The sequence below is a fragment of the Oryza glaberrima genome, chromosome 12, assembly GCF_000147395.1.
Source record: "Oryza glaberrima chromosome 12, OglaRS2, whole genome shotgun sequence".
Taxonomy (NCBI): Eukaryota; Viridiplantae; Streptophyta; class Magnoliopsida; order Poales; family Poaceae; genus Oryza; species Oryza glaberrima.
This window is the reverse complement of record NC_068337.1, coordinates 22,261,263-22,280,711: the sequence shown is the minus strand read 5'-3', so window position 1 is coordinate 22,280,711 and position 19,449 is coordinate 22,261,263. Positions and strand designations below refer to the sequence as shown.

At 43.5% G+C, this 19,449-nt stretch overlaps 1 protein-coding gene and 1 pseudogene across 1 annotated transcript; one reads left to right on the top strand and one right to left on the bottom strand.

Annotated features, from left to right (window-relative positions):
- Positions 1-638: 638 nt before the first annotated feature.
- On the bottom strand, positions 639-8,681 carry LOC127756868 (uncharacterized; annotated as a pseudogene).
- A 7,543-nt stretch (positions 8,682-16,224) lies between these two features.
- Positions 16,225-19,123, top strand: LOC127757420 (uncharacterized). The gene is made up of 4 exons (XM_052282921.1): positions 16,225-17,725; positions 18,435-18,497; positions 18,605-18,673; positions 18,766-19,123. The coding sequence occupies exons 1-4, from the start codon at positions 16,326-16,328 to the stop codon at positions 18,866-18,868; spliced, it is 1,635 nt and encodes a 544-aa protein (XP_052138881.1). The 5' UTR covers positions 16,225-16,325; the 3' UTR covers positions 18,869-19,123.
- The last annotated feature ends 326 nt before the right edge of the window (positions 19,124-19,449 follow it).

The window sequence follows — 19,449 nt, the reverse complement described above, 5'->3', positions numbered from 1 at the left end:
AGCGGAGCCATATTAAAGGGATCAGATATAGTATATATGAAGGATGAGTTAGCTGATAAATGTAAAGCCATTGAAAAGCTGGAAGATGAGTTGATTGAGTTCAGAAATTTACTTGATGTCAGGAGCAGCTTTCTTCAAAATGTGCAGAATGACTTTTCCAAGCTTTTGGATGAAAAGAAATACTGTGGATGTGAAACTCATTCTCTAAACACTGTGGATGAAAAGAGATGGCTCGGGCAGTAGAAGAAGAAAGTGAAGGCAATTGCTAAACAAGCTAAACAGGTTCTGAACTGCTGATTGTCTACATGATAGTTGTCCCTGCATTGTGACTTCTTATTTTTCCTGTATAACATTTCTTATCTTCTTTACAGATGGTGGAGGAAAGGAAGTTACATACTGAACAGAAGGACGAAGAAGTCAAGCTAATGGAGAGGTCAATTGAGGAGCATGATCATACTGTTTGTAGTTTGGAAAACAAGGCATGCTGGTGCTTCTATTTGACTGAGTTATTTTCCTTAAAGTGAACATCATTATGGAAGAACCAGAGCTAGAATGAAGAGAGAAGAACTAGAACTGGAGTTTGCCAAAAGTCGGGAACAAATGCTAACTGTTCCATCCTCTGCGATGAGCTCCCTAGAAAGTGGAATCGACCTAACTGATTCATCCAGGTTTGCATGGTTTTGAATTTTGATACCAGTTAGGCAGTTACTGTATTCATACTCAGACCAAGAATATAAGCAATTTTGTAAGAATTGAAATTGATAATTTTGAATAATACTAATGATCAACCATTCAGCCTTCAAAAAAAAAAGAATTATGATCCAACTAGTTCATGGAGCTAGAAGCAAGGCATAACAGGTTAAGACCGATAATACATCTGCAAATGCTTTGTTCCTCAAGACTAGAGAAGATTTAGTTTGAGACGTTAGGGTTAGATCTCCATTTAATCTATTCAGCTCCTACTCATTTACTGATCCGCTTCTTACCTTTACGTTTTTGAACTGTTTCCCAGTCATCCTGGGATTGTTGTTGCACCGCTGATGGGGCTCCTGCAGCAACAGTTAAATATCAAGTTCCAGTGATAATATTTTTTTTTGCGGGGTCCAATGATAATATTTAGGTTCGATGGAAAAAGAAAAAAATACCTGAGGAATGTGCAAATAAAATTCTAGCGGCTTGTCCTGTACTCCATGTATTTCGTTGAGCGGTTGATGAGGTTTCTACTGAAACAATTGAAGATTAAGTTTCAATGACAATAGTTAGATTGTGGAAAAGGATAAATAGCGTGAATATTGCAAAGTAAGAACCTAGTTCATTCGAAGATCTAATTGTTCCCTTTGTCGGCTGTCCAGTTTGCGGGGTGGTTGAAAATCCAACTGCTGTCGACAAGGTCCCTGTTGTAATAGTTGAAAATGAAGTTGCAATGACAATAGTAGGTTAGGTGGAAAAAGATGAAGAGAATGAAAATGCAAAGCAAGAACATAATTCATTTGAAGATCTAGTAATATGCAAAGTACGAACCTAGTTCATTTGAAGACCTAGTTGTTCTCTTTGTATCCTGTCCAGTTTGTGGGGTGGTTGAAGATCCAACCGCTTTTGATGAAGTCCCTATTGCAATAGTTGAAAATGAAGTTGCAATGACAATAGTAGGTTAGGTGGAGAAAGATGAAGAGAATGAATATGCAAAGGAAAAACCTAGTTCATTTGAAGATCTAGTATTACGCAAAGTACGAACCTAGTTCATTTGAAGTTCCAATTGTTCCCTTTGTCGCATGTCCAGTTTGCGGGGTGGTTGAAGATCCAACCGCTTTTGATGACGTCCCTGTTGCAATAGTTGAAAATGAAGTCGCAATGACAATAGTAGGTTAGGTGGAGAAAGATGAAGATAATGAATATGCAAAGGAAAAACCTAGTTCATTTATAGATTTAGTTATTCCCCCTGCAGTCTGTCTAGTTTCTGGAGTGGCTGAAAATCTGGGCACAGTTGATGAGGTCCCTGCTGCAATAGTTGAAGATCAAATTGTAGTAGCAACAATTGAATTAGGTAGGAAAAGATAAAGAAAATACCTGAATAGCAGATAGAACAACGCATAGTATGACTTGATAACAACCTGTCAGTAAAAAAATGATTAAAAATTACTTGTGAACAATTAAGTAAAAATAAACTTGCTGGTAGGAACTCAGACTCACGCCATAAATAGTAACTTCAAATCTCAAACAATATATATTGGGGGTACATTCTTGAGTGAGTTGCATCTAGCCAGTACGATTGTTACCAAGCACAAAACTAATTTGACTGCAGCTACTTGCTAGAGGATTATTTAGTAATAGAATTAGGTTTAAGAAATTTACTCGCGCTTGATATCAATTTTGGCATCAAGAAAGCATTTGATGATTCTAGGGAGTAGTTTCTTTAGGTGAACCGGAATCATCAGTTCAATCCCAATATAAATTCTAAACTTCCTCTTCCAAGGTTTAGTTGCTTTGTCCTGAAAACAACAAATGAAATAAAATAATTAAATTATTCATTGAAGTAAAGAAAAAGAAAAGAGAAGGGGAAAAAAAGTACGTACGTATTGATGTTCAGGGATATGTGCAAAATAATCTCTCAGCAAGCGAAAGCCACCAAGTATTGTGTGTGGAAACGGCTTCCCCTCAGCTTTAGCTTGAACAATTATATCACATAATAGTGGTAATTTGTCAACGTCATCCATCAAGCTCAAATCCCAGGCGATTTTCTCTAAAGCTCTTAACAATTTTAGTTTCTGACCTGGAGATAAACTGTTGAGTTTTTTATACAGCTTAATCCCTAGCATTCCTCTCTCGTACGAATTCATGAAACAGACATGATCGTCAATGAACTCTTTGGCATCTTCTGATAGCACAAGTCCTCTTCGCAACTTTAGGAAGTCACAAAGCTCGTCAAGATAGGGAGGAAACCGTTCCCCATCTCGACAAAAATACCATCTTATGGTCTCATCTATCTTTCGCAAATGAGCCTGCAGAAAATCAGTCCTTATCTGATGTTTAGCTTCTTTAATTACTTCAACCTTCCCATTAACCACTTTAAAATTACTGAGCAGAAAATTCTCTCCCCAACAATAGCCTTTAGAGAAGGCTGTTGTGAAGCACTTCAACCATGATCTAAGAACTCCACTTGGCTCTGGTTTCATCACGGGGTAAGCTCTTCCATCAGGAAGGATAACATCTTCAAGCAAATCATCCTTATAACGATTTAGATACTGCCCTAATGTCATGCTAGCACCACCTCGTAATCTACTACAAGCATGAATAGTAGATCCTTTTTCTATCCCATAGCAGCTCAAAGTATCGTCTGGATCAATTACCTTCCTTTCATAGATGAAATACTGATATTCATGGTTTATGCCAGTCTTCTCTTCGTATGCCTGTATCATCGAGCTTGTTTTTTTCTTAAGGTCCACTTGCAGTGTCAATTGACCATGACAGCCAACCACAAAAATCTGCGCATTTGAGTCCTCATTGATATGTCTGGTTGGAATTTCTGCAACCCTTTCAACCAGGAAGTCACCAAGGCATGTTGATCTGGAATCAATCAGACCAACCCTCCTTGTATGTCCAGACTGAAGTAAATCAGTCAAAGGCTCAGAAACAACCTTCTGATTAAGAGATACAGTTTCAATCACATTGGGTTCTCTTGTAGACACAGGCTCAAGAAAATCAAATCTTCTTGTTGACGCAGGAGCAATCAGATCATGCTCTCTTGTCTGTACAAGCTCAACCAGATCAGTGGTACCGAAGGCAACTTCACTCGGTAAGCTACCATTGTCAGTGGAAGCACTATACTGCTGGCTTTCAGTGTTGCTCCCACAGCACTCATCGCCCTGATGGCTCTGCACATTGCTCTCACTGCAAGTATCACCCTGCTGACTGTCTGTGTTACGAAGGGAGTCCTCGGTGATATTAATGGTAAGTGGAGACCTAGGGGACTGATGATCAGATACTGATTCTGGGAGCTCATCATGATCAAAGGAGAAAGGTTCTAGCAAGGGTACATACTTCGGTCGCGAGACCGGTGGAAGGAGGACCATGTGTGTTGCAGGACCACTTCCTACAGGGACTACACACATTCTGCAGATACCAGGAAGGGAGCGCATGAAATCACTGAGCTTAGGATAACCAAGTGTGCCATGATCAAGCTCCATTCTGCAAATTGCTCTGAAATCACCCTTCAAGGAGCTCAATGGGTACCTATCTCCAAGTCGTTCAGTAGCATCTGCAAGAAATCCTGGCAACCACTTCCTGAATATAAAGAACCAAGATGGAAGACACTTCTCTGGCAAGGGCCGCCGCTTCCTAATGTAATGCTCCTCCTTTAGCTCACCATCCAACATATGGTGAGTTACCTTTGGAATCTCCTGGCTGTGGTGCCTGAATGAAGCAGTTTTCTGGATTTCTGCAGGCAAGAATCCTCTAGCAACAGCATCCTTTACCTCCACTCTCTTCCCAAGCATGTACACATGATGAGTTTCCTTTGCACTTATCACATCCTCTTCTCTTTTGAACTTTACAAAACCAAATCCTCGGGATTGCACCCGATCACCCATCCTTATCCCAATGACTACTGCTTCCTCCACAGGTCCAAATTCAGCAGTGAAGAACTCAGTGAGGTACTCTGCCAGGAAGAACAAAACAAGGTAAATGTTAGAACTTAGAAACACATTAGTTCTAACTTTATTAACTACAAGTAGTTCAGGATTCTGAAGTTTACCAGCGCCCACAGAAAGTGGGAGGCCCCCAACAAAAATTTTCCGAGTGTAGTCGTGCTTCAGCCAATGATTAGGCTAAAAGAAAATCTTATAAGAGGCAGACCATGTGAAGAAAAAGGGAATTGGTTAATATAGGCAGAGCATGTTTGTTTACCCGAGGCACAAACTTGGAACCTTGCTTGGGAGCACAATGGTTCTTACTCTTTCCCCCTTGGGCAGAACCATTACTAGACCGGAAATCCCGATGGCTTGCTGATGTTTTAAGCCCGGTAAAGCTGCCACATTATCAAAATAAATATATTAGTTTGAAACATAGGATGAGAAGCAATGGTTCTAGTATTCAAAAGAATAGAAGATCTGATATAAATCATGCACCATTCACCAGACAAACCTTTCATTTAAATCATCGCTATCATAATCAACAAAATTGTCATCCAGAAACTCTTTGCAGCTTTCCTTGTTCGTCACAATTTTTTTCGGATGTGAGCTACGGTTCCCTACAAACAGAATATATTTTTGTTGAAAAGGTATTTGCTGCATATTGATCATTATGCAGTAAGACCAATCTTCAAATCTTTTTCATTGAATCGAACACTGCTAATTGTATGCACTACTACAAACATTTTTGTGATTTCAGTTGATAAATATCTTTAAATGTCAGAAAATATCTTACATGGAACCACATTTGCAGAGGTAAGAATGAAATGCATATCTTGGGACGTTGCCACGTCTATTGGTCTTTGCTTTCTGTTCAATGTCAAAGGATCACAGGATGGTAAGTGTATCAAGTCATCAAACATAAGTATGTTCTTCTTAAATCCAAATATTACCCACCTTAGGTTCTGTACTTTGGTGCTAGCCCCAGAACGCAGGAGAAGCTTTACACAGTCCAAAGAACCATTCTTCACTGCTAAGAACAATGGGGTTTCTTTGGTCTTGGAAGGTGTATCAACGCAATCTTGAGCGTGAAGCAGAAGTGACTTACAGAGCAAACAAACATACTATCAATTAGTTATAAGCTCAAAAAATGCCATCGTGTGAGTAGAAGCAACAAAAGGCTACCTGAAGAGCTTTATAATTTCCCTTAGCTGCAGCGCTGTGTACTGGTGTAAGACCAAGTTTGTTCCCCTGGAAAACTCTGGCACCATTCTTCAGCAGGAGCCACACAATCCTGCACAAATACAGAAGACAACTAATTAAAGAGAATGCAAAGAGCAGTAAGAACTAGTATGTTGTATTTTAACAGTTGATAGAACAAAATTCTGATAGCATACCTTGGCTCCTGTGTGCTTGAGCTACCACTAAGGCACCAGTGAAGTGCAGTGTTCCCTTCATTGACATCAACATCCCCCATCAGGAGCATCTTTGTGACATTTACATCTCCAACCTACAGGAGAAAGGTCAGTCAGAAGAAAGTCTTCCGGTGTATACAGTTGTAACACTAAAAACTTTACCTTGTTATGCATAGCACATTTTAAGCATTCTTGCATGGACCATAATTGGAGAAAAATTAGTTTTGAAATTGGGCAGGGCATGAAAATGACTCAAAAGCTCAGCTTACATGGTATTAATTGTAACTCATCAGTATGCATACCATATAAAGTGTCAAGCAAGGAAATTCTGAAATAGCTCTGTGAACTGTCAACAAGAACAGCAGTATGAACAGAGGTACCTTGGCAGCTTTAAGCAGAGGGGGCAGGCTTCTCTTGTCAATGTTGCGATCTCTCCATAACGCTGCCCCAAATTGGTTAAGTAGCTGAATCTCACTGAGCAGGGCCTTTCTCCTCTCATTGCTGTCCCGGGCTGGAGCATCCCCAATGGACAGAGCCTCATCCACAATAGAGCAGTAGATTGATTTCTTTGTCCTGACGCCCTCTATTACTACACTGACTGGTGCCGATATCTTCCCTTCAGCCACCAGAAGCAGCATTGCCAACACAGTAACACGACCCTCCATGGCATATCTGTAGGCCACCTCCCCAACCTCTCTGGTTTTCTCTGCCAGGAGCCTCACTACATTCAGATCCTACACATGGAACAAGGTGGCATTTCTGTGTGAGAAGATGTATGGACGAGCTATGATGAGACAGCGAATGAACATTGGTAGTAACCATACAGACCTTTTCCTGCAGAGAAGACAGAAGATCCTCAATGGAGTTGTCCAGTGACCATTTAACTTGAGCTCTGGATAAGAACATCAGTCAGTACAGGGAAACAGCCATTGCAGGGAGAGAATTTGAGAAGTGAGCTCAGTGATCACCATCACAAGCAATGGACGACACTAGCTAGCGTGCATACCTTCTGCTCAAGAGAGCGATCTCGAGCGCGAGAAGAGGCCGGCCATCGACCAGCTTGAGGTCGGTGCGCGCGTTCTTGGAGAGCAGCAGCTCGATGCACCTGGCCGAGTGCGCCTCGGCGGCCACCTGGAGCGGCGTCCGCGTGAGCTGGTCCCTGGCGTCCACGGGTGACCCTCGAGGAGGAGCCTGGCGCACTGCACGGCGTCGTGCTTGCAGGCGAGGTGGAGCAGCCTCGTGGACATCTCCTGGTCCAGCATCCGCGACGCGTCGGAGCCCTCCTTCCTGAAGCTTCCCACCGCCGCGAGCAGCAGCGCGGTGTCGTCCAACGCGACGGCGCGGGACACGGCGGTCTCCTTCCCCGCCGCCGCCGCCTTGTCCTCGCGCGCTGCTGCCTTGGCGCGATCCATGCTCCCGGTCGTCTCTTCACTCGCGTCCTGCCAAAATCAAACCACAAACACTTGAAACACAGATGAACACAACGAACACATAAATAAATTTCGCTCAAGTTTACATCAACCGAAAACCCATAGCCTCACATAAACGAAATCAAGAAACAAAATATCATCTCTGTACAGAAAGAAACCCACGAAACTCGAGCCATCGCCGCACTGTACGCTAAACATTTTCAAACAAAAGCAGCAAGCGGAAGAACCAGGAGATGGGACTGAAACTGCAGACAGATTCACAAAAATGGAATTCCACGAATCCATCAGTCGCCTCTGCTTTTAAGCAGGCACGACAAGGAAAATTTCGCACGGCGGCTGAAATTGGTCGAATCGTGGCACCACAAATAGGTGGAATACACACGAACGTAAATCATCGAAAAGCCCAAATCTCCACCAATAAAACAGGAAAATAAGGCATGAAGCCATCAACGAACAGAACCTAAAACCCTAGAACTGGTCAATCCAGAAGCGCCGAGACACTATACGACGCATATTAGCAGTACGCATGGATGACTTGCATCGGACAAATCCGAACGGAGATTCTGAAAAAGGAAAAGAAAATAATCAAGCATTCCCCTACTTTGCACGGGGAATGATTAAAATCCTCAAAAATCCTTGTCAAATGAGGCAAATCAATCCAAAATCCAGAAATCAAATGAAAGCACCGCAAGGTAGTTAAAAATTTTCCCAAACCCACACAAAACGCAAAAAGCACAAGCGAAAAAAAAGAAGAAGAGAGAGGCGGGGATAAACAAACCGCCATCATCGCAATATACATATAACGGCATATTTAAGCCACGAGGATCAAATGGAAGCCAGCGAGAACCCCGCGCTTGTCAAACCCCAACATCTCACGACGAAACCACCAGAAACGGAGCACCATTTCTTCCCCTCTCGTCGCCTCGGCGAGCAACAGAGGCGACGTACGCCATCCTCGCGACGAGAGCTTCGAGGAAACGAAACGAAACTCGCCAAAAAAAAAGGGGTCAAAACCACACGGATCCCGGCGAAAATCCTCCAAGAAAACGAGAAACCCAACCAAATCATGCGAATCGGAGGAACAACGCAACCAAAAACGCCCCCAAACCGAATCAACATCGACCAATGCTCTCGCACGCAAGCTAAAACGATCTCCTCGATCGCTGGACGCTGCGCGCCTCACCTCTCACATCCGCGCTTCTCCCCCGAACCGCACACAGCAGTACTGCACCAACCTCCTCCTCCTCCCCCTCCCCCTCTCCAATCTCAAATGCTCCTTCTCTCCTCCTCCACCAACAGTACACACCGCGGGAAGAAGGAGACAAACCAAACTAAAGCGAAGTACTACTCGTTTTCTGCTCTCTCTCTCTCTCTGTGTGTGTTCGTGTGTCTGATCCGCTGCTGCGACTACCCCCACTCCTGCCGCTGCACTCTCCTCGAGAGAGGAGGAGAGACCGAGCGAGAGGGAAAAAGTTTTGCAGCTTTGGTCTTTTGCCGTTTCGGGCAAAGCTCAGGCCGCAGCGATCATGGCTGACCCCATGAACAAAAACCACCACCAGGTTTGAAATCCCGCACGCCACGTGGCCCCCTGATGAATCACTGCCAGGTGGGGCCAACCCCCCTCCTCCTCCTCGGCTGTGTCACCTGCCAGATGGGGCCAACGATCCTTTTCCTCCTCCTCGGGTTTGTCTCGTTGGCGCTGCGCGTGTCAGAGGCAGAGGGGACAGCGCGCTGCCGCGACGGAGCAGAGGAGGAGGGGGATTATCTTCTTTGCGTACGAAGGGTGGTTTGGGTTATGTGGCTGACGTGTGGGGTCGGATGGTGGGGTTGGAGGTCTGGGGCCTCGCTGTCAGTCGGGTTGGGGGGTGAATTGGGGCGTGGGGATGGTGGGTCCCACGCGTATCTCTCTTGGGAGATGTGAAGGTGAGGAGTGAGGAAGCGGCTATACATGGAGGAGCACGACGACGATGCATCCCCTATTTGTCATTTTCTGCAGGATATGGTTAGGGCAAATGCTACGTTAGATGTTACTACTGTCTCCAAATTTATTTATTTTATTCACTCATAAAGCAAGAGGCAACCCATACAATGTATCACCTCTAGTTCATAAATACCAATATATCTAATACTCTCACATCCTTTTTAAAATTTGTGTGGAGGTTGCCTCTTGATTTAGAGATGGCTCATCATCTCTCTCTTCACTTTTCTCCTCCACCTCATCACTTAATCCAATGTGACACTTGTAGGGATAACATATGAAGCATTATAGTACTTGCCCTTAGTGCTCGGAAGATATGGTTAGGAACATCATTAGTTAAAAGTTATCGTGTTTAATTTTTCTGAAAAAGTGGCATCCTATAATTTGAGATGAAGGAAGTATGACCTTACAACTTATAAAATTGGGTTAAACTAAGTCTTATGGTAATATGGATGGCTTGTTTTTGCTAACGTGATATCCTCGTCAGGAAAAACAAAACAAAACATGTAGGGCCATATAGCCACCTCTCCTCTCTTTTTTTTCCTTTTATCTCCTACATGACGACGAGCTCCTCATGTCGATGGTAAGCTCCTTAATGGTTAGAGGAACTTATTGAGGTGGCTGCTAGAGGTTGTCGAAAGGAAGGAGGAGATCGTCATCTCGGGCACCGATGTGGCAGCCCTGGTCACGATGGTCACCCCTTGTCGTCTTGGTGTGGATGCCACAGCTGTCTCCCACGTCCCTATGTTTTGAGCCCCCATATCGCGATTCCAGTCATGTCCATAGCCAACAACACGCCTCTGGCTCCGTCGTGGAGAGAAGAGTGAGGGGGCCACAGCCTCCAGGCGAGGAGCTTGATGCCGTTTGCCATGGTGAGCTCGTCCTTCTCAAGGGCCAGCACTGATGGAAGGCAACGCCGAGTAGGCGAGGAGGGATGAGAAGAGACAGGAGACCGACGAGCTCGGAAGAGAAGGTTGAGAAGATAGGTGATGACATGTGGGCTGTGCATATTTGTGTGATCTTTTCTAACTAGTCACCCACTGACGTGTGGTCCTATTGATGTTTTTACTTTTTACTTTCTTCTAGTCCGAGTAATCGCTACGTATAACGAAGATTAAGTCAAATAAGACATGTAGCACCACATGCTAAAATTACCCATAATACTTGTTGACGAAAAAACAATACGCACTGGTCTGGGAGATCTGCTTAGCTCGAATGCAGATCCAAAAGAATTGCCTTCGGATTCTGAGTGTGCCAGATGGTTTGATCCTGCAACCAACAAGATAGGAAAGAACAAAGAGTTAAATCCATTAATGATAGCCGATCGGCAAGATTGCCGATGACATATCGTCCGAGGCCATACTGATGAAACTTGAGTTAGATCGGCAGAGACAGATAAAAACATGGAGATTGTTCAGTATACTTGATCGGTTGTAGATGTTATTCGGTATATACCAGATATAACGTGTTCCTCAACTTGCAAAACCAGAATATCCGAGATCCCATGACAGTATTTGCGACTGGTTTTCAGTTGCGTGATGAGTTGACTACGATCAACCTGTCTGAGGCAACACAGGACCCACATGTCAGGGCTCATTATCTCTCTCTTCCGTCATTCGCCTGCAGGGCGACACTGCTCTACACCACGCAACCGAGCTGAAGGAGCTGCGCTGGCGGGTGGCCATGGCGTGGGAAGTGCTCGAGCTCCCCCTCTCCCATTTTGCCCTTTGTTCGATGACGGCTACGTAGAGAGGCAGCGATGCTTCCCTTCCACTAGTAGGTCAAACTCACAGCGGAGGCTGGAACGGCTGCTGATTTCCTCCAAACTCATAAACCAAGTGACATGCACAACGACCCCTCTCTATTTATATTTATTGTGCTAGGTTATGTCTAATTTGATACTAGGTTTACTATATGTTAGGACATGATAATAGAAAGTACAATAGGTTGCCCTACCGGCCTACTCCATCTGTCCTATATAAAACCAACCTAGTACTGAATATGATACATTTTAATACAATAAATCTAGACATATTTCTGTTTAAACTAGAATAAATACCTGTGCGTTTATTATTGTTCACTGTGAAATTCATAGTGAGAATTCTCTTGGATATATATTTTTCTAGAAAATTATGTCAAGTTAATATGCGAGTTTATTTTAAATAGATTTCTTATATGAAAGTTCAAGTGCCATTGATTTGGTTTTGATGATTAATAACAAATCCAATTATGTGAGACTAATGTTTTTATAAGCATTTCTTTGCCTAGTCTCATGTGGATATGAAAGTGGAGTGTTGGTGGACCTAAATCACAAGGATGAAATACATGGAGATCAAGCTATATGTATCACTCTTTCTCTTCATGTACATATTGATATGTTCGTATATAATATTTCCACGTGATTGGCATATGCATGTGAGACTAATGTTTCGTTTGAGTATTATCTCTTATTTAGTCTATTTACATTGAGAACGTGGAGATGATGAAGGTATGTTTTTATTTTATTGTCTATATTTGATAAATGCCTCCTATTCTTATATAGGATAAGCTCTCAATGTTTAATATCTTGTTATGCATACTCTTGCTTCACACAAATATTTTGTATGCATACATTTAGGGGGATCAAATCCTATACTTTAGTTATGCATGTAATCGATCCAAATTATTCACCTTCATTTGAGTATATGACACTTGTGGTGTTGATTAATACTCATCATTTATTCATATCCTTTTATACATGCGATCGGTTGGTCAACATGTGTAGGTTGACAACCGGATCATTGGGACTAATAATTTTATTGAGTTGAATGAAAGAAATAGGTCCCAAGGATTACAAAGGTGTTGATGCTCAAGTGATATCATTACATCTAACAATACCAAGAATGACAAAGTGAAGATATTGAAGATGTGTGATACGAAGTGGCTATTATGGCAAGACGGTGAAGGGCAAGCGATGCTCGGTCGTGATGGACCATGCGGCGGTGAAGGGCAAGCATGGGGCTTGGCGCCGAAGAACCAAATCCGGTGGTAAAGGGCGAGTGACGGCTTTGTCATGATGGACCATGCGAGACCATTTAAAGCTACAAGTAACCGCATCAATCATTTGAAGAATATATGGTGAAACGGTATCGGCATTGGCGTCCCTCAAGACAATGAAAGAAAGATAAAAAAAGGTATTCCTAATGGTATAGTTCTCTTCTTATTTACATTTGAGTTTAGGAATGCCGTACTATTAAGAGGGATGCAACGTCGAGGTGTTTGTGTATGTCTCGGTGCTCAAAGTGACCTATCATAGTGCTACCTTGAGAGAAACCCAAGCTTTAACCTATCCTTTGAGTGGTTTTAGACCTTGTTTTTGGTTGAGTTAGGTAGTCCTCTGAGTGAGCTTTCCATAGAGTCCAAGTTCATCAAAAACGGACTTCCGAGTGAAAAGTTTTAGTCGTTTTACTGTGTGCTTTTTGGAAAGTCCGAAAAATTATCGGAGTTTCCGATAATTTTTCGGATAACTCCGAAAATTTTCGGACATTCCGAAAATGGCTGCGAATCTGAGATTTGCTTCTGTAAGTTTTCGGACTTGTCCGAAAATGCTTTTCGGAAACTCCGAAAATTACAGTCTTGGCCTCCAACTGCTAGTTTTTGAGGGGCTCGGGTATATAAACTCCTCCACCCCTCCTTTGAGTGGCTGCTGCTCTTGGGGAGTATTAGACACATCCAAAGCCAAATAGCCATCCCCATTTCCCTATCTTTGTGGTGCCTCTTTGTGAGGGGAATTTGAGAAGGGGAGAGAGTTGGATTGAGAGAGTGAGGAGTTGAGAGCTAGTGAGCTTCACTCCATCCTTTGTGGTGCCTCTTTGTGAGAGGGATTTGAGAAGGGAAAAGAGTTGGATTGAGTGATTGAGAAGTTGAGAGCTAGTGAGCTTCACTCCATACTTTGAGCACTCAAGTTCATAGCAAGCAAATCTTCGATTGTGTTTGTTACTCTTGGGGACTAAGGTCTCCTAGACGGCTAGGCGTTGCCGGTGAGCACCCAAGGTTGTGGTGTGCCACGGAAAGTTTGTGAAGGCTTCGATTTCGCCTCCGCAAGGGAAGAAATCAAGAGTGAAACCGAGGAATGCATTTGTGCAACCTCGTGAGAAAAGGGTTGAAATAGGCCCGGCCCTTGTGGCTCCTCAACGGAGACGTAGGATCCGTGGATCCGAACTTCGGGAAACAAATCGCGCGTCTCCCCTCTTGGTTTGCCCGTTCTTGCATTCTCTCATATTGTGCTTGAGTTTGTTTTTACCCGATCTACTTGCATGCTTAATTGATTTAGTTGGTGACCTTATATCTTGCTTAGATACCTTATTTGTCACCTTTTGATTCATATACATTTTGTTTGGTTGAGCTACAAGTTCATAGCTAGTGTTTATTCCGTTATCCGCCGAACTTTTCGATTGAGACCGGAACTTCCAATCCCATACCGGAAGTTTCGATTTGAATCAAAAGTTATCATCACTCTAATATGCTATGAAGTTGTGATAATTTTTAGGAACGCCTATTCACCCCCCCTCTAGGCGACATCAAGGTCCTTTCACAATTCCTTATGTATTTCCAAAAGCAAACGAACTTAAAACCCGACTCAAATACGGATCTATATTTTCAAAAAAAGGGAACCAACTTAAAAACTGATTCATACAGGGATGACGTACCAAAGTACCGGCAAAAACATCTTTAATTTTTATAATAGTAGAGATTTATTATTTATTTATGAGGTATATATAGAGATTAAAACCAAAACATAAAATTAAAACCGACTCAAACACGGATGACGGACGAAGGAAACATCTTTAATTTTTATAATAGTAGAGCTTCGTTTTACTATGATATATCATATCTAGTTCATTCTTTTGATGTGGGACGGAGAGAGAGTAGCAAGCGCCACTTGCCAAGTGGAGTAGGCCAGGGCACCCGGCATAGCCGTGTTTAGTTGTTTTGGCAAAAAAAAATTGACGTATACGGACACACATTTGAAGTATTAAACGTTGACTCATAACAAAATAAATTACAGATTCCGCATGTAAATTGCGAGACGAATCTATTAATCCTAATTAATCCATCATTAGAAAATGTTTACTGTAGCACCACATTATCAAATCATGGCATAATTAGGCTCAAAAGATTCGTGTCGCAATTTAGATGCAAACTGTGCAATTGAGTTTTTTTTCGTCCACGTTTAATGTTCCATACATGTGTCCAAACATTTGATGTGACGGAAAAGTTGAAAGTTTGAAGGGAACTAAACACAGTCATAATTGGAAGTTTGAAGAAATTGAAACGATGTAACGAAAAAGTTAAAAATTTATGTATGTAGAAAAGTTCAATGTGACGAAAAAGTTAAATTTTTTTTTTTAAAAAAAGTTAGAAATCTAATCAGGGCCATAGTCTGACAGCCCGACTGCCGGACGAGCCCCAGGCCCAGGCCCCAGCCATGCGCGGACGCGCCGTCGCTAGCGTGTGCGGCGCACGCTACACGGTCGCCTGGTAGTGCTGACTCACGTCGCATCGCACGAGCGCCGTTGCTGCTGCTACGCCGAACCAGAACCACTGCGCGCGTCGGACCACGCGTCGACGCTACGCGCAGGCCAGATCAGGCCGACCGCACGAGCCGTGCGCCACTGCTCGGCGTAGACTGTCTTGTACATCACCACACATCGGCCAGCATCCTCCTTAGCCCATAACAAACAGGCCATGGAACCAAATGGCCCAATACATGTCTGCCGGTGAAGGAGTAAGTACACTTTTGGTCTCTCAATTTGTCGCCCAGTCTAATTTTCGTCCTCAGTACACAGAACTGGATACAACGCATCCCCCAACTTACAAAACCGTGCAGACGAGGTTCCTCGGCAGTATTATACCCGGTTTTAGATGACGTGCTGCCTACGTGGCTGGTTTGATTAGATCCTTGTCCCACGTGATATTGATGTGATGCTTACGTGGTAATTAGATTCTGGAAAAATAATAAAGAAATGTGCGACCTACATGTCAATTACACACAAAATAATAAAAAAGGTGGGGCTGTGTGGTCCCACTTGTCATCCTCCCTCCTTATTCTCTCTATCCTCCTCTCTCTCCCCTACAATCACCTTTTGTTTAATAATCACATGTCTTTGTACTATTTTCTTAATTCTTATGTTAGGTTGTGTTTAGTTCTACGGTAAAATTAGAAGTTTGACTAAAATTGAAAGTTTAAAGAAAAAAGTTGTAAATTTATGTGTATAGTAAAGTTTTGATGTGATGGAAAAGTTGAAAGTTAGAAAAGAAAGTTGAGAATTAAACCATGCCTTACTTAGAAAAAAAAAGGTAGAGTCTCTTATATTCACGGACGGGAATAGTTTATGTTGAATTTCTTACTTTTATTATTTTTAGTAAGTATATAAAATAAGGGAACTGCTAACTTGTAGTTGTTGGTGGAGTATAATATACACCAACTTACGGGATGTGTAGTGCTATTAGTACTAGTATAGAGGAAGAGTTAGGTACAGATTAGGCAGGAGCAAATCCGATCCGATAGGAAAGAGGGAAGCAAATTACAGAGATTAGGCACCACAAAATTGGTGGATTGAAGGCACCGTATATATACCGAAGGTATTTAACCATTTGTCATATTTAGACGTGGCAATTAATTTTTTGCCACTGGATCTATATGTCATAAACACATGTGGACCCACGTGTCATTGAGATAGAGGTGGCAAAAAAGTTATTTGCGAAACTGTTAAAAGCCACCGAAACTGAGACAGCTACTTTACTCATATCCCTCCTTCTCCCTTCTTCCTCCTCATCCTGTCGCCGCCGTCCCCTGGAGGGCGGCAAACCCTAGATCTCGCCGTGGCGAGGCGACATGGAAGCGCCGTCGGCAAAACCTAGATCTCGCCGTGCCACGCATGGATATATGGTCCTGGACCGCATAGTCCGTTGCTGGAGCGGAGTTGGAGGGGACGACGACCCCACGGCGTCGGAGATCGCCTACACCTGCAGCGGCAACCCCATCCGCGTCTCCCTCCGCGTCGCCGACCCCCCCGCCGTCTCCCGCCTCTACGTCCACCGCCCCGGCTGGCCGCGCGTCTACGACCTGGGCGACGCCGAGGTCATCGCCGCCCACCGCGGCTCCATCCTCCTCTCGGCGCGCGTCCCTTTCGCCGACCTCGACACCATCGAGCCGGGCCAATTCCCCCTGGACTACTTCGTCTACACGGCCAGGCCCGGCGAGGGGTTGCGGCCGTCGCTCACGCGGCTGCCCCCTTGCTTCATCGGCGGATTCTCCTCCCCCGAGGTCGACCGCCACTTCAAGCCGCACCGGTGCCAGCAGCAGCGGGTCATGGTAGAGCAGAACGTCGGCTTCTTCTGCCACTCCGATGACGCCGGCGATTTCACCGTGGCGGACATCAACATCCATAAGGGTAAGGCCGTCGAGCTCTGCGTCCTCAACCACTATGCTGATTGCCCCCAACAATCCCAATGGAAGGTCCAGATCCTGGAGATGCAGCAGCAACCCAACCAAAACCACCACCTCAGAGGTTGGTGGACCGACGCCGTTCTTCCCCTGCACGACAGCTACCTCGCCTGCGTCGACTGCTACCATGGCATCATCCTCATCGACGTCAAGACCCAGCGTTACTTCAACTACATACCGCTGCCGGCAGAGGCGATGCGTGGCCGCCGCGTTGACAAGTACAACCCTGATCCTGCTCGTTCTGTCTCCATCAACATCGCTGGCGATATCACGCTTGTCTGCATAGATGACAATGCCGCAGCAGGAGGCCGCAACAACAGCTCTGCTGGCTCTGCTTTCATCAAGTCATGGTGTCTGGTCGACATCCACGAAAGTAGATGGATTCGTTATTTCACCATGGAAGCCGGCAAGTTCTGGGATATTTGCTCTGCCGCAAACCAGCCCCTCCTTCCACATGCGCCGCCTACTTTCCCCCTGGTGAGCATGGCTAATCCATTTGCCATCTCCTTCCTCCTCTACGACAAGGCCAACAACTTCCTCCTCGAGGACAAGGGCAATGGCCTTTACTGGATGATTGAGGTGGACATGAGAAACCAAGCCCTGCTGTCACCAGCCACCCTCTACATCAGTGAAGAAGAAGAAGCGGAATTCCTGCTGCCACCAGCCACCTTCTTCATCAATGGAAAAGAAGAAGATGATGAGAGATACCTGCCCATGAAATATTTTTATGGCCATAACTTCATCCCCAGCTGGTTCCCCTCTTATTTGAAAGGTGGCGACACCACAAGGTTTGCTATGTTTTCTTTTATTTGTGATACAAAAACATTTACCATTTGTGTGATGTGTTCAAATATGAAAATAATACCAGTTGGAATATCCATTCAATTGCTTTAGCCACTGTTTAGGAATTAACAAGCAGATAACTGGATAGTTAAATGGCTAAGCAGTTAGCATATTGGAATAGAGCATATCTTTATTAGCTAAATGACTTTGACGATTGGTTTGCTATGTTGTAACATGAGCATATTTGATCGAATGCCCTGCCAATCCTGCGAATAGTGATTCAAGCAATAACATGGAATTATTCTTCTGTACTCCTCTTCTATACTTGGACATTGCCTCTTAATTAAATTTCATTACATTCATTTTTCTTTTCGCACAGTTAAACTAGTAGAGCCTTTCATTTGGTGAAAGTTTTACTGATTTGCCAGCACATAACCTTAAGTAATTTGGTTAGCTAAGTTCTTGGTCTAATCAATTACCAACTGTAAACATCATAGCTTGATTTGAAGGAACATCGGGATTTCAGGATCAAAAACTACAGCATCAACAGTTACTGTTTCTCTGCTGGAAAGCAAATATAATATTAGGCATTAAGACAGCCGACAGAACAGTTCCCTGTTTCTTAACTAGTGTGTCGCATTTGCTTATTTTCTCACCATCTGTATCTAGTTTGCATTGATCGCCTTGTGACTTCTTTTCCATTTTTTGGTGCAGTCGGATGCGGAGTTTAATGATGCAGCAGGCAAAACAAGAAAGTGCAATCGAAAAGATTGGACGGTAAGCACAATGAACAAGCTGTGTCCATTTTTTTTTTATCTAGCCTGGAATTAGTTGCATTGCTTGTGACTTTGCTCCTCAATTTTCGGTTGTATTTGGCAATGCAGTGAAATGATGCAGAAGGAAAAACAAGAGAGAGCAATGCAAAAGAATGGATTGGAGATGGGATCGAATAGGTTGCTTTTTGCATTTCCTTCTTCCCATTCTCTTGAGAGTTGCTTGCCTTGATCCCCCAGTTGACTTTGCTTCTTTTTTTATTTTTATGCAGTTGGGAACTAAGCAAAATGAAGGGAAAACAACAGATGGCAACGGAAAGTAGAGGAATGGAGGCTCACTTGAGCAGGCCGCTTGCTGGATTGAAGATTGCTTAATGTCATCATGCTTAAAGGGATTGGAGGGACAATCGAAGGATTCTTCTGCTGTATTTATGTCCACCATGTTAAGTATGTGCATCCATCCTTGGGCATCTACTACTTAACTATATCTAACTAATTATGGGTATGTGCTATGCTGAGACAATCCTTAGGCATCTACTACTTAACTATATCTAAGTATCTAAGTAGTTATGGGTATGTGCTATGCTGAGACAATTTACTACTCCTTTTTCTATATGTGCTTCGAGAATATCCACAGTTTGTCTTGTTTATAAGCTTAATTTCGAGTACTTGCAATCTAGATGTGCTCCGATAATATCCACAGTTTGTCTTATTTATAAGCTTAATTTCTAGTACTTGCAATCTAGATGTGCTCCGAGAATATCCACAGTTTGTCTTGTTTATAAGCATCTTACGCGCGTTTAGTTCCCAAAACAAATTTTCACGCGGTCGCATTAAATGTTTAGACATATGCATGGAGTATTTAATGTAGCAAAAAAAAAACCAATTACACAGATTACATGTAAATTGCGAGACGAATCTTTTAAGCCTAATTGTCTATGATTTGACATAATTGT